At 38.7% G+C, this 22,103-nt stretch overlaps 1 protein-coding gene across 9 annotated transcripts in view; it reads right to left on the reverse strand.

Annotated features, from left to right (window-relative positions):
- Positions 1–22,103, reverse strand: part of ULK4 (unc-51 like kinase 4) — a 735,134-nt gene that overhangs the window by 574,390 nt on the left and 138,641 nt on the right. For 8 of the 9 annotated variants that reach the window (XR_004437258.1, XM_033212151.1, XM_033212152.1 and 5 more), the window contains one exon: positions 7,651–7,812. The exons of the other annotated variant lie outside the window; for it this stretch is intronic. Coding sequence is in view for 7 of the 8 variants with exons in the window: in XM_033212151.1 (XP_033068042.1) it covers positions 7,651–7,812 (162 nt within the window). In the remaining variant the exon portion in view is untranslated. The remainder of the gene's footprint in view (positions 1–7,650; positions 7,813–22,103) is intronic. 9 annotated transcript variants of the gene reach the window in all.

Raw genomic sequence — 22,103 nt, forward strand, 5'->3', positions numbered from 1 at the left:
AGCCTAACAGACTTTCCGTTTTGAAAAGCTCATGCAGAAAATACTCTTTAATTCACTTCTAAATATCAAACTCGGTTGAAAGCTTCTGAGCAACTGAGAAGATGCACAGAGCCTTACCAGCACACTAGTACTTGTATTTTCTGAATCAAAAAAAAAGAAATCAAATCAAATCTGATCTTCAGTGATGTGGTTTTTAAACATTTACTTATTAAAATAGAGTCTGGTCGGGCACAGAGGCTCATGCCTGCAATTCCAGAACTCAGGGAGGCTGAGGCAGGCGGATCACAAGGTCAGGAGTTCGAGGCCAGCCTGGCCAACAAGGTGAAACCTCATCTCTACTAAAAATACAAAAATTAGCCTGGCCTGCTGGTGGGTGCCTATAATCCCAGTTACTCGGCAGGCTGAGGCAGGAGAATTACTTGAAACCAGAAGGTGGGAGTTGCAATGAGCCAAGATCATGCCACTGCACTCCAGCCTAGGCAACAACAGTAAAACTCCATCTCAAAAAAAAAAAAAAGAGTCTGCGATTATATTTTAAAACTGGAAAAAATTGTTCCAGTTCAAAATTCACTTCAAAATTTACTTCGAAAAGAACATTTAGTGTTACCTCCAGAATTTGAATTTTCTTAGTCTGTTCAATAAAAGCAGTTTCCAAGAAACAGACTCACTCAAAATTGAAGGCTGCATATCTGTTAGAAACATATGAGCAGAATCGCCAAGGAAGAAAACGTTTAAGAACCATTTCTTTTTGGTATTTCAAATGATTTTTTGATGTCATATGAAATTACCCTGGGAGGTTTTTCAAACTACACACACTCTTATCTGACCCCTGAGAGATCTTAAGATATATCAGAATAGGGGCAGGGGGTGGACAGAGAAGAGGAAGTAGTCAATGTTGCTTGAAAAGCTCCCCTCCAACCCCAGTGAGAACCACTATCCTGCATACTTCTTCACTTTTTGACACCTTTTCATCTCAGCACTTCAGTAATTATGATTACCTTAGCTACCTCTCTCATAGGAGCCACTGTACTCAATCTAACTCTACAGGTTTCTCTGGTTCTCACTATGGTCCCTATAGAGATTTTCCCTATAATCCCAACAAGTCTAAGAATCACTTTTATCTATTCAACATATTCCCCAACTCAGGTCCACTCCTTCCAACTACCAATAGCTACCAATGCTGCCACTCCTGAGCGGAAAGGACAAGTTAGTTATATTTTACTCTAAGCCACACTGGTGTATTTTAAGAGCTGCAAGGACTAGGGCAGTGGTTCTTAAATATCAGCAGGCAAAATCACCTGGAAGCATGTTGAAATAGAGATTACTGGCCTCTCCCCACAGGGGACTCTCGTTCAGTAAGTCTGAGTTTGGGCCCAAAAAACAACACTTCTATCAAGTTCTCAGGAAATGTTAATGTTGCTGGTGTGGAGAGAACACACTGGTGTAGAACAATCTATGGAGCCAAGAGATCGTTAGGAGAAATAGGTCAGAAAATCACTGACAGGTAGGAAATCCAGATGGTTACAAGTGGAACAACGTGTACAGATTGCTCCCTCAGCACTAAGCCATGCTATCCTCCACCTGCTCATTCATTCATCTGATTAGCAGATATCTACTCAGCACCTACCACGTGCTGAGAAAAGGAACAACAGGACTTTTGTCTTCCTAGAACTTACACTAATGAAAAAAACTGTACATGAGGCCAGATGCGGTGACTCACGCCTGTAATTCCAGCACTTTGGGAGGCAGAGGCGGGTGGATCACATGGTCAGGAGTTCGAGACCACCCTGACCAACATGGTGAAACCCTGTCTCTACTAAAAATACAAAAATCAGCCAAGCGTGGTGGTGCACACCTGTAATCTGAGCTACTCAGGAGGCTGAGTCAGCAGAATCGCTTGAATCCAGGAGGCAGAGGTTGCAGTAAGCTGAGATCACACCACTGCACTCCAGCCTGGGTGACAGAGCGAGACTCTGTCTCCAAAAAAAAAAAAAAAAGACACTTGTATAAATACATTAAATAAATAAAGCTGCGTTCATTAGAGGGGACAGAGCAGAGTCAGGGAGGTCATAATTGAGGAGGTGACACTTAAGCTGAGATCTGAAATAAAGAACTGGTGATGTAAAAACCAGCAGAGAACATCCAAGCAAAGGAAACAGCAAGGGGGAAAGGTCCTGAGGCAGAAAAATGCTTGGAAATCCTAGGAAATGTCTGAAGGTAAGTTTGGAGACAGAGTGAGGGAGGGAATGAGTGTTACGAGATGGAACCGAAGAGGTAGGCAAGGGCCAAATCATGCAAGATATTGAAGATCATGTTAAGAATTCTGACCTGTATCACCAAATGTATCCATTAACCTACAGGACATGCTCCTGAGAGGTAAATAGTGAAAAAGACCTTAAGAAGCAGATTTGGCTCTGTAAGCCATCCCAGAGAGGAGGCAGTTGTCATTCCTTGCCAGGAATGTGTGTGAATTATCTTCCAAATGCACATTCTCAGTTCCTATATCCTGAGTCTTTAATAAATCCCCATGTACATCTCTTAACCGTGCAGGTGCAATTTTTTTTCTTAAGATTATGACGTTAGAGTAACTGTATAATGATCTCATGCTGTTCCCCCACCTGCCTTTTATTATTAGCAGGAATTTTATGGCCAATTCCTCTTTGTCTCCCAGTAAAGAGGGGAGTTTAATCTTATTAACCTCTGCCCTCTACTCACATGTAGGGCAGGATGCTCCCTCTTAATCTTTGCAAGAAAAATCTTAACTTGCTATCAACAGGCCTGGTATCAAACAGAAAGAGACAAACAAAACATAGGCCTAGATTTCAAGGAGTTTAAAATGTATGACATTATAATAAAATAAATGTAACTAATTTACTAAGCAAAATGTGCTGCTTTTAACATTAATATTACCTTAAAGCAGTCATCAATTTTCAACTTCTACCTAGTATTATGAATAAAGTATTATTAACCCTTCCAAAAAATTGAAAGCTTTGAAAAGTTTAAGCATGTAAGAAGAGGAGATATGATTTTATGAAGTTCATTTTGTGTGGAGAATCACGTTGGTGGAGCCTAAAACTGGACTTTGGAAGACCATTTAGAAAGCTACTCCAGGTGAGAGATGGTGGTGGCCTGGATTATGGAAGTAGCCATACAGCTGCAGAGAGATGTGGGCAGATCTGAGAGATGCTGATGAGTTAGAATCATAGGACAGGTTGACCACCTGGTTGTAAACAATAAAGTGGAAGAACTTAAGGGAAAGGAAAGTATCAAAGAGGACTTCTAGCCCTTTGCTTTCTTAATACTCCTTCCTAATCTTCCCACCCAGTATCCATATGGCAGTCTGAGAAAGGAGGTCAACAAGGGAAAACAGCGTGCTGAGCTGAGGAGTGCCCAAGGAAGCAGAGTGGTAGCAGCAAGGGAGGGTGGAGTAACATGGAGGAGGCCTCCAGTGTGGAGTCAATGGGAATTGGCTACACTAAGGGGAACAAATGAACTGAATGAACAAATCAGTAAGTATACTGAGAATAATGAGAACCCAGTTTCTCTCTGAGAAGAGATTTACAAACATAGAAAGAGGGAAGACTAGACCAGGCGTGGTGGCTCACGCCTATAATCCTAGCACTTTGGGAGGCCAAGGTGGGCAGATCACGAGGTCAGGAGTTTGAGACCAGCCTGGCCAACATGGTGAAACGGCCTCTATACTAAAACTACAAAAAATTAGCTGGATGCGGTGACGTGCACTTGTAATTCCAGCTATTCAGGAAGCAGGGTCAGGAGAATCACTTGAACCCAGGAGGCTGAGGTTGCAGTGAGCCGAGATCGCGCAACTGTACTCTAGCCTGGGCAACAGAGAAAGACTCCGTCTTGAGAAAAAAAAAAAGAAAGAGGGAAGACTAGAAAGAATTCTGAGGTATTAAAATTAAAATATAAATTCATGAGGTTTTTTCCAAATGTGTACATTGACAGACACTTTTAAAATATAAATGTGTATGCATGGGTACATATATGTTATCTAGCTTTGAATACTGAGAAGCAACAATGACACTCCCCAGGGAATGAACACAAAGAGCACCCACATCTTCATTTCGAAAAACAGGATTTCTTGGAGAAATGACTGATTCCAAGGCTGGCACAGGAAGAGCACAAAAGGAGCCCAGAACGGTACATGGTATCAGGAGTTAAGGAAGTGCTCAGTGATAGAAATAAGTCCAAGGACACAGAAGTCATCTTGAAAGGATCTCATTGGCCAAGTCTGGGATGATTAGAGCACCCAAACAATAAGCAGTAGCAGTAATAGTATCACATTACAACCCATTGAATAAAATCTATATCCACGAGTCCATGCTGATATAAATACGTACGTGCATGTTGAAGAAGGGAAAGTGCTTCCTCAAAATAGAATTCCAACTTATATATATGACTATCAAAATCATTTGCATAGCTAATGATCAATGCAAAAAAAATGGTGTTTATATTTTTAAAGGGTTACTGAAAGCAAAACAAACCAAAAGAATATGCAACAGATACTGTTTATGACCTACAAAACCCAAAATATTTATTATCTGATCCTTTATAGAAAATATTTGCCAACCTCTGATGTAAAGAGAATGATGCAAAAGGATAATCATCACATAGCAACCACCACAGAGGTATCTGGTACAGTTAAGAGTCATCAATGGATGCTATGGAGGTTTAATGAGGAAACACAGACAGACCCAGGCTGGGCCTCACCCCACAAAATAAAAGCTGTGCACTCTAAAAATTGTAAATGACGTGAAAAACACAAAGACTGAAGAACTGTGTCAGACTGGAGGAGACTAAAGAGCTATGAAAACAAAATACAGCTGGGCGCAGTGGCTCACGCCTGTAATCCCAGCACTTTGGGAAGCTGAGGCGGGTGGATCACCTGAGGTCAGGAGTTCAAGACCAGCCTGGCCATCGTGGTGAAGCCCCGTCTCTACTAATAATACAAAAATTAGCCGGGTGTGGTGGCAGGTGTCTGTAATCCCAGCTACTCGGGAGGCTGAGGCACAAGAATCGCTTGAACCCGGGAGGCAGAGGTTGCAGTGAGCCAAGATCACACCACTGCACTCCAGCCTGGGCAACAAAAGCAAAACTCTATCTCAAAAAAAAAGAAAGAAAGAAAAGAAAATACAATCCATGCTACTGAACAGGATCTTGGCACAGAAAAGAAAAAGGAGACACTATTGGGACAACTGGCAAAATTTCAATGAAAAATTAATGATTCAGATAAATGCTAAGTGCAAGTGATAAGAAGCCCAAGATAAAAGAGTCAAACTTGATGCATCAGATGGAAAAAGGAAGGACTAGAAGGTATAAGACTTTGGTGGGAACAATTGAAAAAAACTTTGCCAAGAAAAGAAACCATACTGAGTATAAAGATGAAAATCTTTATAATGTAATCTTTATAACGTAAGCCCAATTAAAACAAGACAGATTTTTCTAAAGGCTCAGGATTAAAATGAATGTCTTAAAATATTATTCAAAGGCGCCTCAAGAAAGTTCACTGGTATACTTTGTAACTCTTTCTGACTGTTTACCTGTAATTATTATTATTATTTTTTTTTTTTTAGATGGAGTCTCGCTCTGTCACCCAGGCTGGAGTGCAGTTGCCAGATCTCAGCTCACTGCAAGCTCCGCCTCCCGGGTTTACGCCATTCTTCTGCCTCAGCCTCCCCAGTAGCTGGGACTACAGGCGCCCGCCACCTCGCCCGGCTAGTTTTTTGTATTTTTTAGTAGAGACGGGGTTTCATTGTGTTAGCCAGGATGGTCTCGATCTCCTGACCTTGTGATCTGCCTGTCTCGGCCTCACAAAGTGCTGGGATTACAGGCTTGAGCCACCATGCCCGGCCGCATACCTGTAATTATTAATACCATAAATAGTTACGGGTTTTTGTAATTTTGAAAACATGTGGCTCCTGAAACAGACGTGTGTATAATCAATGCTATATATCCTTTCTTAATGGTAATCAGGAGCAGGATTTATATCCATTGATCTTCAAGATTATACAGGTAACATAACTGAAAATTTTCCATAAATACCCACAGGATTTAGCAACATGAAAGTTACTAGTAACCTTAGCAAGATTAGCTTCAGTGGTATTTTTTGGACAGCACCAGACTGGGCTAAAAGGGTAACGTGGGTCAGAAAGGAGCAACAGTATGCAGCAATAGCTCTTTAAAGAGGTATGGCTAGGAATGGGGGAAATATGCAGCCAAGATTGTGTGTGTTGTGGGGGCGGTGGGGGTGGTAAATTAAAAAACACTGAAATGCTGACTAGAAGGATCTAGCAGAGAAGGAAAGATTTGAGATTCAGGAAAGGGCAAAAATAACCATTTGAGTGAGGTTCCCAAGAAGGGACCAGGAAGAAGATTTGGAGAAACATGAAGAGCTTTGTCTCTGACAAGAGCAGGAACAGCAGGAACAGCTTGTCAATGGTACCAGGAAGGACAGAATTGAGAGAGGACAGATGTGCAGGTAAATAAATCTACTTATATGGCAGAAGGCAGTTGGGATAGTTCCCATCAGATGTCTTCACTTCTCCCTGGGCAGCAAGGGGAAAGTCATGAGTGAGGATGTGTGATGAAAATGAAGGGTTGAGGGTATAAGGAAAGAAGACAAAGTAAGAAATTGCCACAGAGAGAAGTGCAAAAGTGAGCTGAACTAGAGAAATACAACAAGGATGCCACATAGCATTTGAGAGCCCAGACGAGACTGCTAACTCAAAGGGGTATTTAAATAAATCATAGGAGAGAGGGTTATATTTGTTCAGTAGACTATTAAATTGATACAAGTGTGTTAACACATCTTTATACATAATTATCCTTTATACCAAGTTATTATAACTATGTGAGTAAAGTAGTAGGCAACCAATCAAAACACAAAAACAGCAAAATCACAGATGCTTGAAAATTAAAATGAATTCATCTGAACCACATGATAAACTCATTTGACACAAAATCTGAATGGGGATGCTAACAGGGAAAAGTCAGGGAACACTAAAAATACAACAAACTAAACGCTGTACCCTATATACTGCCACAGTTTTCTACTATCGCCTCTAAATTGTTTTTGAGGCTGGGTGCAGTAGCTCATCCCTGTAATTCCAGCACTTTGTGAGGCCGGGACAGGCAGATCGCTTGAGGCCAGGAGTTCAAGACCAGCCTGGGCAACATGACAAGACCCCATCTCTACAAAAATACAAAAAAATAAGCCAGGCCTGGTAGTGCATGCCTGTAGTCCCAGCTACTTGGGAGGCTGAGGCAGTAGAAATGCTTGAACCCAGGAGGTGAAGGTTGCAATGAGCCGAGATCACACCACTGCACGCCAGCCTGGACGACAGATGGACACTCTGTCTCAATTAAATAAAATAAATTTATTAATTAGTTTTTGAAACCATAATACCATAGTCCTACCAAGGTTTTACTGAAATTCTCTCACAGTCTCAAGGTTTTCCAGCTCCAAGTTTTTGAAATTCTCTTTTAGAAGAAAATCAAGTTATTTCTCTCAATATTACTCTGAGATTTCAGTTTCCTACCTATTCAGTTAAATTTATTCTTATTCTAATATTTTCTTCAAACTTGCTGTTTAAAGATACCCAGATATATCCCAAAGATGCTTCATCTTACCGATACTGCTGTTATCCTAAGAGAATCGGCAGTGGAGTGTCTGAATAGGTACCATAAAATGGGTCCGATTTCTCCTGTAATAAAGCCCTGGGCCTGAGCAGAAAAGGTGGTACAGACATTTTCAATAATTTTTGCTGCCATGTGATTCACAACACGCTCTTCCTAGAAAGGATACAGATCAAGGAGATTAAAATAATATTAATTAGTGTGAGAAATAAATACATGTTATTTCTTTATAACCATTGCAAATAATGTTATGATACCAAGACAGCATCATCTGCCTCTGGATGTGTTACGCACCTTGGGAGGAATGATAACTCTTTCAGGTCATTATGAAACTATTACAAATAATCATTTGATTATTCACTAGCAAGCTATCATAACATAACCCTCCATATATTTTAATAAAACAAAGAATTATGAAACATATTTCACATGAAGGTTGCAATGAGCTGTGATCACACCACTACACACCACTGCTGAAACAATCTGGAAAATAAACAATATAACTATAACATAAAAGTTGAAAGATAATTTTAAAATCATATAGAGCAGGTAGAACAATCCTCAGAAGTCATCCAGTCCTAGGAATAGCCTGTCCACCAATCAGCCAGCGTGGAAAGATTGCCTAAATAAGGGACATCAAGGAGAATCTTAAGAAAGGTATTGCTTCAGGGATGTGACCAAATTAATCCTAGAGTAAAAGCCATTCTGGATGGTCCTAATGGTGCTAAAAAGCCACAAAAAGATTCAGCTGTTTTCAGGTAATATAAATGAGTCCAAGGAAAAGTCCAGAAGTACTTACAGAAATTTTAAAAACTTCAGCACCCCATGATATAAAATTCACAGTGACTAACATCTAATTAAACATTGCCAAGCATGCAAAGAAGCCAAAAAATATGATTCATAATTCAATCGGTAGAAATGACTGACAGACTTAATAGAAAGGTATTAAATGGCTACAATAAATGTAGTCCAAATACTCAAGAAGGAAGAGGAAAGCAAAAACATAAGGAGAGAAACAAAATATATAAAAATGACCCGAATCAAAAGTCTAGAGATAAATAATGCAATGTCTTATATTAAAAATACACTGAATGGGATTAACAGATTAGACACTACAGACTAAATGATTAGTGAACATGAATATATAGCTAGCTATTGGCAATAAAAATCTATCCAAAATAAACACAAAAAGAAGACTTAAAAAAAAAGAGCATCAGTGAACTGTGGAACATCTTCAAAAGACATCATAAATGTGTAGCTGGAAAAATGCTTGAAATATTGCTGAGAATTTTTCAAATTCATGAAAACTGGTAATTCCAGGTCTCAGAAGCTCAGTGAGCCCTATGCAGAAGAAACAAAGAAAAATGACACCAAGGTACATCATAATCAGACTGCTTAAAAAAAAGGGAGGGAATAAAGAGAAAACCTTTTGGACAGGAGCAATGTCTTATGCCTGTAATCCCAGTGCTTTGGGAGGCCAAGATGGGAGAATCACTTGAGGCCAAGAGTTCAAGACCAGCATGGGCAACAGAGCAAGACCTTTTCTCTACAAAAAGTTTTAAATATTAGCCAGGCATGGTAGTACATGCCTATATTCCCAGTCACCTGGGAGGCTGAGGTGGGAGGATCACTTGAGCGTGGGAGTTCGAGGTTGCAGTAAGCTGTGATCACACCACTGCACTCCGGCCTGAGCAACAAAGCAAGACCCTGTCTCAAAAAGAAAAAGAAAAAGAAAAGAAAACTTTATAAGCAGCTAGAGTAAAAAGGCATATTCCATAGAGAGGAACAATGATAAGGCTGACAGGGGATTCTCATCAGAAACAATACAAATCAGAAGACAATAAAGCAATATATTTTAAGTACCAAAAGAAAAAAAAGGTAACTGTCAACCTACAAATTTAGGCACAAAAATAACTTCTTTCAAAAACAAAGGTAAAATGAATACTCTTCTGACATACAAAAGTTGAGAAAATTCATCACCAGCAGAACTGCACTACAAAAATATTAAAGGAAATTATTCAGGTAGAAAAAAAAATGATGAGAAGAAAATTAAATCTATACAAAAGAACAAAGAATAAAAAAAGTAAATGTGTGAATAAATATAATAGATTGTTTTCCTTAATTTTTGAGCCTATTTTAAACCTAAGCTGCTGCTGTTGTTTTTCTTTTTGAAACAGGGTCTCACTCTGTCACCCAGACTGAAGTATAGTGACAGGATCACAGCTCACTGCAGTCTCAATCTCCTGACTCAAGCAATCTTCCCACCTCAGCCTCCCAAGCATCTGGGACAATAGGCATGTGTCACCACGCCCAGCTAATTTTTTTTAATTTTTAATTGAGATGAGGTCTCACTCTGTTGCCCAGGCTGATCCTGAACTCCTGGTCTCAAGGAATCCTCCTGCCTTGGCCTCCCAGAGTGCTGAGATTACAAGCATGAGCTACTATGCCTAGTCAAACATAGTTGTTTAAAGCAGAAACAACAGAAATGTATTGTGAGCTTCATAACATATGTAGACATAAAATATATGACCATAGTAGGAAGGCTAGAAGGAGAATACTAGATTATTCTGGGGTAAGGTTCTTAGGAATTTGCATATCATTGTATATATCATATAAATAAGGTTCTGATACAAAGTTCTAATATACATGAGGTTCATATATAAGAATTTGTATATCAGTACTTGAAGGTCAACTGTGATAAATTTGAGTTATACACTGTTAAAAAAAGATGTATAGGCCAGGCACAGTAGCTCACGCTTGTAATCCTAGCACTTTGAGAGGCCAAAGTGGGGGTGGATCACAAGGTCAGGAGTTCAAGATCAGCCTGTCCAATATGGTGAAACCCCATCTCTACTAAAAATACAAAAATTAGCTGGGCATGGTGGTGCATGCCTGTAATCCCAGCTACTCAGGAGGCTGAGGCAAGAGAATTGCTTGAACCAGGACCCAGGAGGCAGAGGTTGCAGTGAGGTGAGATCGCACCACTGCACTCCAGCCTGGGTTACAGAGTGAGACTCCATCTCAAAAAAACAAGATTTATAATAATAAAGGTGATAAAAAGGCAGGAAGTACATAGAAGAGTTGGACAACACTATCAACTGACTTTGACATTTATACAACACTCCACTCAACAAAGGTAGAAGACACATTCTTTTCAAGATCACGTGAAACATAACCAAGTTAGACCATGTTCAGGGTCATAAAAAATATCTTAGCAACTCCATACTCACAGATTAATTTGAGATGAATGACAAACCTAAATGTAAAACTTAGATCCATAAAGCTTCTAGAAGAGGTCATAAAGAATATGTCGCAGTAGGTAAAGTTTTCTTAACCAGGACAAAAAGGAACTAAACCTGAGAAAAAGTATTAAATCAAGCTTCACAAAAATTTTAAATTTCTGCTCATAATGATACCATTAAGCCTCATAGTATCTCAGGCCAGGAAAAAATATTTACATCCAGGCACACTGGCTCACGCCAGCAATTCCAGCACCTTGGGAGGCCATGGCAGGTGGATCGCTTGAGCTCATGAGTTCGAGACCAGCCTGGGATACATGGCAAAACCTCTTGTCTCTACCAAGCACGGTGGTGCAACGCCTGTAGTCCCAGCTACTTGGGAGGCTGAGACAGGACAATGGCTTGAGCCCAGGAGGCAGAGGTTGCAGTGAGCCGAGATTGCGCCACTGCACTCCAGCCTGGGCGATACAGCCAGATCTTGTCTCAAAAAAAAAAAAAAAAAAAAATTACAACACACATACATTAAATATCTGAGCATTTTATACAAATGACACCGTAATTAAAATAAAAAATACATTACAGATTATATAATCCTATATTTGTTTAACAAGATAAATGCGTATGTAAAGGAAGGGCAAAGAAAGGTATATAATACTCTGTTAATGATCATTATAATAGGTATAGATTGCGGGGAGAAGGAGCCCACTAATTCAACTTTAGATATTTTTACATTGTTCGGTTTGTTACAATATGCCTGTATTGCTTTTTCAATCCAAATTTATGTATTTTTCATATAAAAACATTTAAAAATGAGCAGAAGATATTGAGTAATGTCTAAGTTCAAGCTGTAGTTTTTGCATTTTGCTAGTTATATATCCTTGAGTATTTTTATCTCTTTGCCCTAGCTTCATCATCTACAAAATGAAGAAAACAAAACACAAGCAGTTTGAGAATTAAATGAGACAGCATACACAAAGACTCAATCTAGAGCACGAAAAGTAGTAAATTCTCAATAAATGTTAGCTTTTATTCCCATTATTATTAATGCCATATAGTACAAACTACCAGATTGCTAGGAAAGAAATCTTAAATATCCTTCAATTTCTCAAACTTCAACACATTTTTCATTTCTCAGAATGAGTATCTGACAGAACTCTTCCTTCCCATTCCCATTTCCTTCAATGCAGCCAGAATAAATTAACCTAACACTTCTAGCCTCTCTCTGCTCCTTTATTCACTCTACTTGGGGAAATAAAATGTGACATCCATTTGACAAATTTGAAGAGAAAAAACTGGATATTCCTAAGTGCTCAGCTCGACTCTTCCCCCTCCTCCCTTGGGGACAGGCCCACCCACGCAGAGTTGCCGTCACATATCTCCTAGTTGTAAGCCCTAACTGGACAGGTACCCCACTTGGACACTGCTGCCGTGTCTGGAGAATGCTAAGCTTCCTTAATGTGGGGTTCAATATGAGGAAGCCGATTTGCCCACAGAGATAAGCTATATCCTCTATCCTAGTTCTCACTACATACAAATATTGATATTTTGCCCCATATGCCTTGCTCTTTGTCTTATTTCTCATGAAGTTCTAAAATCTTTTTCCTGAATGTAGGGACAAAATGAGCTATTTATAGAAGGCCTCTCAAATACATGTGCTTTACAACACAATTGTCAGTCAATTCCTAGGACTCATTCCTAGTACTAGAAAACCACAACTATTTTAGCAGCTGGGTTGGACAGGGGCCATGTGTCATCCCAGTGCTCTGTAAACTCAGTGAGGTTGTGCCAATTCGACCTGCTCCTACCTGAAATAAGTGACCCTAGTCCATCTTCAATACCCTGTGGGATACCATACAAGCAAATAAGACTAGTGGTACTTTCTGCTTAACTCACTCTTTGGGAAGGATAACTGAGCTAATGCCTATTGCTTAAATCAAAGACCTATTTCTTCACATCATTAAAATAAAAGCTAATATTATTTTTTAAATAACTAGGCTTATTAAGGAAGAGCTGTACTATGTTTTTAATGGTGTTAAATAGATTTAATATACTGTAGGTAGTCTTAACAAAAAAGTTTTCTGCCACTATAATTTTGGTCTACTTAGGCAGGCCCTTAGCCTTGCCTCTCATTTTTCTTGTTTACCTTGTTGGACAAATACCATCAGGGCAAACACCAGTTTAAGTGTTCTGGGTACCTCTCAGAGTTCTTGTCTACACAGTTGCTGGCTTAAGAACTTGGTGCTATGGACCAGGTGCGGTAGCTCACGCCTGTAAACCCAGTACTTTGGGAGGCTGAGGCAGGCAGATCACGAGGTCAGGAGCTTGAGACCAGCCTGACCAACATGGTGAAACCCCGTCTCTACAAAAAAAATACAAAAATTAGCCAGGCGTGGTGGTGCTTGCCTATAATCTCAGCTACTCAGGATGCTGAGGCAGGAGAATCGCTTGAACACAGGAGGTGGAGGTTGCAGTAAGCCAAGATCACGCCACTGCACTCCAGCCTGAGCAACAGAGCAAGACTCTGTCTCCAAAAAAGAAAAAAAGAATTTGATGCTACTTTATAGATGTTTTTAAGGTTTTTTTTTTTTTTTTTTTTTTAATCCAGTATTTTTAGTTGTTTTCAGAGGGATAGGGTTGTCCAGGTATCTTGCCCACTATACTGTGAGAAATGAAAATCCTATATTCTTGGTTCAATGAATCACTAAAACAATAAAATAAGTCAAAAAAAAAATTCAGGTACTTTGAAGCCCTTAGAGGAAAGATCAATCCACAAATGTGAAACAACCAATGTCAGTATTTCAGATGTTAATTTTGGTGCTCTTTATTGGAAAAGTAGGGCATGTAGACTCAGATTATATTTGTGTGTGGTGCTATGTTTACTTCTATTTTTGATTTTAAAGGTAAATATAGATACTCAGTTTCCACATATCACTGAGTCAAAGTGTGTCTTCTCTCGCCTGCTCTGCAGTGTCACCTCTGTCATATCAATTGACATGTCTCTTTCTAGGTTCTATTTGGTTCTGTTGGCCTACTTATCTCTGTGCCACACTATCTAAATTAATAGTCTTTACTTTTAATATATATTTTCAATATATGCAATATTTTGCCTTACCAATATAATCTTTTTTCAATAATGTATTCTGGCCCTTTTTCATTTGCATGTAATTTCTAAAATCAACTTTAGTTTATCTATTGGGATGTTGACTGAGAATACATCTATAAATTTGAGGAAGATTAATTGATATCAGTATACAATAGAAAACATAGTCAATGAAAATCTTAACAGTAAGAGACAGACACATTTAATTTTGAAAACACTGGTATAAGATGACAGCTGACTGACCGAAGTTCCTTTGAATTCTTGATCACATTCAGCTAATGTGTTTATTACTTAAGTTAGCTCTCCACTATAGGTCCAATTCTTTATAGTTAACATTTATGAAACTATATTTATATATCATATGCTGGCCAGGTATAGGAAAGACACTGCCCTGTCTTCGTTTATTGGGAAAGAGAAATGGCTTTTTATCCCTAGTTCTGTACTCCAGCTTTTTATTGTTTTGTAACTTCATTTGCTTTATTTCTTACTTGTGTCATTATTAAATCATTTAAGGCTATGAACTTTCCTTTTAATCTAGTGTTAGCAATAGCCCATTAGTTTTGACATGCAGTGTTTCCATTATTGTTACTATATAGACAGTCCCAAGTCTCGTTTTAAAATTTTCCTTCATCTAAGGTTGTTTATGAGATGGTTTAAAACTTTCCAGGTGGGTGGGATTTTATTGCCTTTACTCCCCTTTGTTGAAATAAAGTTGTATTACCTAATAGTCAAGAATGTGGTCTGTTCTCTTTCTCTCTTTCTTTAATGTTGTGGCAATGGCCAGGAGTGGTGGCTCACACCTGTAATCTCAGCACTTTGGGAGGCCAATGCAGGAGGATCGCTTGAGCTTAGGAGTTCAAGACAAGTCTGGGCAACTTAAGGAGACCCAACCTCTATTTTCAAAAATTTAAGACAAAAATAAATTGTGGTTATATGTAAGATAAACAGATATAAAATTGACCTAAAATTTTAACTCAATAGTGTATAGTTTTGTGGCATCAGTCCATTCAAACTGTTGAGCTAAGTTCTCATTTTTACATCTATTGAAATGCTAATTGGCTTATTTCCTTTTTCCCCCCTCACATTCAAAAGTTAGTAATGTACCTTACTGGGCATGGGCCATTATTTTATTTTATTTTATTTTATTTTATTTATTTATTTGAGACAGGGTTTGCTGTTGCCCAGGCTGGAGGGCAATAGTGTGCATAGCTCACCACAGCCTCGTACTCCTGGGCTCAACCAATCCTTCTGCCTCAACCTCCAGAGCAGCTGGGACTACAGGCATGCACCACTACACTGGGCTAATTTTAATTTTTTTTTTTTTGTAGCAATGGAGTCTCACTATGTTGCCCGGGCTGGTCCCGAACTCTTGGCCTCAAGTGATCCTCCCACCTAGCCCTCCCATAGTGTTGGGATTATAGGTATAAGCCACCGCACCTGGGCTTTATTTATTTTTAAATTTCATTTTTAGAGATGGAGTCTCACCCTGTTACCCAGGCCGGAATGCAGTAGTACACTCACAGCTCACTACAGCCTCAAACTCCTGGGCTGAAATGATTCTACTAAGTAGGTAGGACTATAGGTGCACACCCAGCTAATATTTTTAATTTTTTAGAGACGGGGTTTCATTCAAAGATCACTTCAGCCCAGCGATCCTCCTGCCTTAGCTTCTGAAATCGCTGGGATTACAGGTGTGATTGAGCCATGGCGCCTGGCCAGACATGGGCTATTGATTCTGGTTATTACTCTTTTCCTTTTCCATCTAATCTTTGTATTGGAAAGAAAACAGTATGGAAATTTTATTTCTTCATTTTATTGACATGTAGATCTCTGCATAGAAGGCAATTTTAGTTTTAAATTATAAATGTTTTATTCATTATTCACAGAAAACTAGATTTGCCATGGGATATTCATAAATGTTGCATGAATGGTTTTCTAGTCAAATAAGTTGGAACACATTGGGTTAAACAAACTTGGACAGTTTTATTTCTGGCAACTTTTAGAGTTGTAAATTATGATTCTACTCAAGAGAGTATTGTATGCAGCATTTTCAAAGCTACCTCATCCTGTGTCATGTTGCAGTTACACTTTGGGAGAGGAAGCTATAATCTTATACTGAGACTGTAATGAATGTATTAAAGTAATTTTCAGTAGCTTTCTATTTTACAGTTACCCGAGAAATTACGACAGCCTTTTCCAAACAGGGCAACCTGCTTTGTGAACATGATTTCCATAGTTTTAACAATGGGGAGGCCAGGCACGGTGGCTCATACCTGTAATTCCTTCCAGCACTTTGGGAAGCCAGGGCAGGAGGATCACTTAAGCCAGTAGTTCAATACAAGCCTGGGCAACATGGCAAAACCCCATCTCTACAGAAAAATACAAACATTAGCCAGGCATGGTGGCACACACCTGTAGTCTCAGCTACTCAGAGGCTAAGGTGGGAAAATTACTTTAGCCCAGGAGGTCAAGGCTGCAGTGAAAGGTGATCACACCACTGCACTCCAGCCTGGGTGACAGTGCAAGACCCTGTCTCAAAAACAAACAGAACAAAACGCAAACCAAAGGTGAGACAGATGTTAGATCTTTTTGTCCTCGTTACAGATGTAAGTGCTCAGATGGAAAGAGGGAAGTATTTAGAGTGAAAAACTTTTAGTGAAACACACACAAAAATAGGAAGATCAGGTATAACTGTTCAAAAAAAAAAGAGTACAGCAGTATAGAAGAAGAGGCATCCATGATAATATGGAATAATGATTTCAGAGCTGGTGCTGGGACTTCAGAGATCTTGAGCTGGGAATTAAAAGATGGGAATTTCAGTCTCGGATGTGCCACTCCTCAGAGGTTTCATATTGACTAAACCTTGGGGGTTCCACTTGGTGGTGTTTGCTATTTAAAAAAAAAAAAAAATGTGCCAAGGATCTTCCATGTGTTTCTGAGTTGAGCCCCATCCCTGAGTCTGAAGACTTACCCTTCCATTGCTTTGCCCTTCAAGTTTGTGCCCATTAGCAAAAAGAACTTTTCTCCTTGGGATCACTGCTGTGTTGATCTCAGAAATATTTGGCATTGAATTTAAATACTATATCTTTCATATGTGTGTACAATAGTGAGGCTGAGAAAGTTGTCTTTTTTTATAAGGTGTTCATTTTTGGGGGACAGGTAGTAGTCTACTCTACAATCTACACAGAAGCTGGAAATCGCCTCTAGAGAATTTCCACATGTCTAGAGAAGATTAATTTATACATTTGTATCTAATCAACATTTTTTAGCTTACATAATAGTCTGTATAACTATGAGTACTGAACTGACACCTGGCATATGCTGTATTTAAAAATGTGAGGTTCAATGAGAACACATGGACACAGGAAGGGGAGCAATGCATACTGGGGCCTGTCAGGGCAGACAGGGGAGGAACATTAGGAAAAATAGCTAATGCACGCTGGGTTTAATACTTAGGTGATGGGTTGATAGGTGTACCAAACCACCAAGGCACACATTTACCTATGTAACAATCCTGCACATGTACCCTAGAACTTAAAACAAAATTTGAAAAATAAAAATAAAAATTTGAAACTCAGAACATAAACTTGGTTTTATTATTCATGTTTTCTTAATTCAGAAATTATTTTCTGAACTATAGTTTATTAGATAATTTTGATGTAAAATTTTTTAAGAGGAAATTTAATGTTTACTTTTTAATTAGGGCTCTTTGTTCTTCTTTTTGAGAAAGCCAGTGACAAATAATTTATATATTTAATTAAAAGAGACTGGACTTGAATTTTTAAAAAGTACTAGAAATGTTAGCCATTATATACGTTATTTTTGAAATGTTTTAGATACTAATTACCTAAACAAGGAGTAAATAAGTTAAATCTCTTGGATTTTAATAAGAGCTAAAATGTACAGTTACATTTTCTGGTTTTTTAAATTGTTACGGTCTAAATTTATTCTTCCTAATGAAGAAATGTATGTGCCATCAATATCAGGTTCTTTGTGGGTACTCACAATTCCCCTTGCTTTTTATGCAGTGAAGGTGGGCAACATGTGTGTGGAACAGAAATGATGTCATTTTCTTTCTTTTGAATATCACTATGAATCTGATAATTCAAAGATTTCTAACTTTCTGAAGGCCATTAGTTGGATTCACAATGGTTTACCAGGTACAGAGTTGCCCAGTGTGTCTTGGAGTGAACTATTGAGAGTGGTATGAGGGAAGCGATTCTCAGCCAGCGCTGAGCAGTGTAGACCACTGCCAAAGAGGTGACGGGGTAAGAAGCACACACAATGTGGCATTTTCCCTGCAGAGGGAGGTGTGTGCTGCCTCTCCTCCTGCGGCAGGTCTACTCGCAGGGGAGGCTCCAAAGTTTGTCTTTGCTGGGTTTGGCATGTGAGAACTGATGAAATATCTGTATGTAGTATCTTTCAAGGATTTATATTGGTTGGATTTCTGTGTAAATTTTCATATCCCTTTGACTGCTTTACCCCATACAAGCTTTGTATGCTTAACAAAATCTATAACTTTTCTGTCACTTTCTCATTTAGTATCTGCCTTTCTGGCTTTTTACTTTATCTTTTTATTATTGTGTTTAGTTTAATGAGATTATGGTTAGAGAGAAAGACATATGAATATTCCACTTCTTTGGAATTTGTTGAGATTTTCCTTATGGCTCAGTACATATATACTTGGAGGGGCAGTGAATTTTGTCACTTTGGAGAGAGATGTTTTTTCTATACATTAGGTCAAGCTTGTTAATTTTCTAGACAGATGTAGATCTTCTCTATCTATGCTGATTGTTTTTTGTCTGTTCTATCAGATACTGAGATATGTGTTTAAATTGCCCTCTTAGGGTTGCAATTTTGTCATATTTTGCTTTCATGTATTTTGACTGCTAGTTATTAGATACATTAAAATGTTAGATTGCCTTTTCCCTTGGTTTATTATAATTTTCATCATTATATTGTGACCTTAAAAAACCTCCCATATTGCTTTTTACCCAAAGCCTATTTTATCTGATAATAATATAGCTAACCACACTTCTTTGGGTTAGGTACATATGACGTGTGTATCTTTTTTCATTCTCTTTCAGTCTTTCTATAAATTTATGTTTTAGATGTCTTTTCATAGTGTTTATTTTCTAATTCTGGTTTTTTCTGGTTTTTTTTTTTTGAGATGGAGTCTTGTTCTGTTGCCCAGGCTGGAGTGTAGTGGTGTGATCTCGACTCACTACAACCTCTGCCTCCCAGGTTCAAGTGATTCTCCTGCCTCAGTCTCCTGAGTAGCTGGGATTACAGCCATGCACCACCATGCCCAGCTAATATTTGTATTTTTAGCAGAGACAGGGTTTCACCATGTTGGTCAGGCTGGTCTTGAACTCCTGACCTCATGACCCGCCCACCTCGGCCTCCCAAAGTGCTGGGATTACAGGCGTGAGCCACCATGCCTGCTCTAATTCTGTTTTATAGTCATCTTCTCTTAACTATTTAGTCCATTTACATTTATTGTGATTGTTGGCATAGTTTCATTTATAACTTTCATCATGTTTTGTGCTATTTGTTCCATCTGTTTTGCATTTATGTCTTCTTTTTTGTTTCTTTTTTTCCTAATTCTTTCCATATTCGTGGTTATTCTATTGTTCTTGAAATATATATTTTATGTGAATACATTTGTGAGCTGACAATACTTTATTAGCAATTAAATACACTATTTCACTTTTTTTACTACAGTTGTTGCTGCTAAGAAATTAGCTGTCAGAGCAACTGTGGCTTCTTGAAGGAAATATTCTGTAAATCAAGTGAAGACCTGCTTATACTTTTAGCTTCTTGTGGGCTTTCCCTCCTGCAACCTGCACTCCCAGCTGCAAATACATCCGCAATGCCCTCCTCAGATCAGTGAGATAGCAGGGAGATGGGGGAGTTATTGTTCACATCTTTTATACTCAGTTGTAGGCACTGGGGGCACCTACCTGAAACTGGGTCTGGATAGGGGATTCTTCACTTGACTATTTTTATTTTTAAAAACCAAACTGGACCTACACATAGCACCACGCACCAAAGATAATTACAAATAGATTAAAGCTCTAAATGGGAAAAAAAAAAATAAGACTTTCAGAATAAAATGTAATAGACTCTCTTAATGATGTTGGAGGAGGGAAGCATTTCGTAAGATACAAAAAGCACAAATCATAAAGGAATAGATAAACTGAGCTACACAGAGCATGGTGGCATGCATGACTATAATTCCAGCTATCTGGGAGGCTGAGACAGGAGGACTGCTTGAGCCCAGGAGTTCAAGACCAGCCTGGGCAACATAGAAAGACTGTATGTGTATACACATACACACACACACACACACATACAGAGTCTTATATATACATATTATATATAAAGTGGCTACATTCAAATTAAGAACTTCTGCCTATCAATAGATACTGTAAAGAAAATGAATAAATGCACATGCACGTGGATACACATATACTCACACACATATTACAGCAAAGCAAATAGGACAAAATGTTTACTGTTTAATCTAGGTGATGGAAACAAAGGTGATTATTACAGCTTCCTTTCCTTTTCTAATGTTTGAAACATTTTATAATAATAGGTTGTACAGGGTACAGAGTTCCTACAAAGCAATAGGAAAAAGACAAGTTTAAGACTTGACAAGCACTTTTCAAAACAGGAAGCCCAAAAAACGAGGTAAATAGAAAAGGATGGTCATCCTCATTAGTAATCAGGGAAATACATGTTAAAACTACTATAAGAAACGATGGCTGGGCACAGTGACTGGCATCTGTAATCCCAACTCTCTGAGAGGCCAAGGGAGGTGGATCCCTAGAGCCCATGAGTTAGAGACCAGCCTGGGCGACATGGTGAAACTCTTGTCTCTACAAATACAAAAATTAGCCGGGCATAATAGTATGCATGTGTAGTCCCAGCTACTCGGGAGGCTGAGGCAGGAGGATTACTTGATCCCAGAGGCGGAGACTGCAGGGAGCCAGGATGAGAGAGTGAGATCCTGTCTCAAAAAAATAAAAATAAACCACTTAATGCCCACCAGATTGACAAAAATTTAAAATTCGCCTATGTCAAATGTTTGGGAAGATACGGGTTAATGAGTACTTCCATACTCTGCCGGTGGGGTACAAATTCATACACACACATGCATGCACACACATACACACACAGAGCCCAGAAATAAGTAGACCAACAGAACCAAATAGAGCCCAGAAAGAGACATGTCAATTGACGTGACAGAGGTGACACTGCAGGGCAGGGGAGAGAAGACAGAGTTTCACTCACTGATGTGGGGAAACTCTGTGTGTGTGTGTGTGTGTGTGTGTGTGTGTACTCATGCACGTGCACTGAGGCATATTTCAACAACACCCTACACAGTGGTCCAAATGAGCTACAGTTTACACAATCAGCATGTAAACTAACCTAGCTTTAAAAGCAAAATAATTAAGTCTCAAAAGAATATGGCGCCATTCAATTTATATAGAGTTCAGCATTAAGAACCGATCAATTTACTGTTTAGCTAAATAATATTTCATGGTGCATATATGCCACATTTTCCGTATCCATTCATTCATTCACTGATGGACACTTAGGTTGATTCTATATCTTAGCTAAGAGATTAATAACCAGAATATGTGGATAAAGAAAATGTAGTACATATACATCATAAAAAACTATGCAGCCATAAAAAAAATTATAAAATCATGTTCTTTGCAACAACATGGATGTTGGAACCATTATCCTAAACAGATTAAAGCAGATACAGAAAACCAAATACCATGTGTTCTCACTTATAAGTGAGAACTAACATTGGGTATACGTGGACAGAAAGAAGAAAACGACAGACACTGGAGATTTCTAGAAGGGAGAGGGTGGACAGATAATAAGGGGCTGGAAAACTACCTACTGGATACTAGGCTCACTACCTGGGTGACAGGATCGGTCATAACCCCAAACCGCAGCATTACGCAATATACCCATATAGCAAACCTGCACATGTACCCCCTAAATCTAAAATAACAGTTGAAATTTTAAAAAAATAACCAGAATATATAAAGACTTCAACTCAATAGCAAAAAAAAAAAACAAACAAC

Source organism: Trachypithecus francoisi, unplaced genomic scaffold (assembly GCF_009764315.1).
Source record: "Trachypithecus francoisi isolate TF-2019V2 unplaced genomic scaffold, Tfra_2.0 Lachesis_group0, whole genome shotgun sequence".
Lineage (NCBI taxonomy): Eukaryota > Metazoa > Chordata > Mammalia > Primates > Cercopithecidae > Trachypithecus > Trachypithecus francoisi.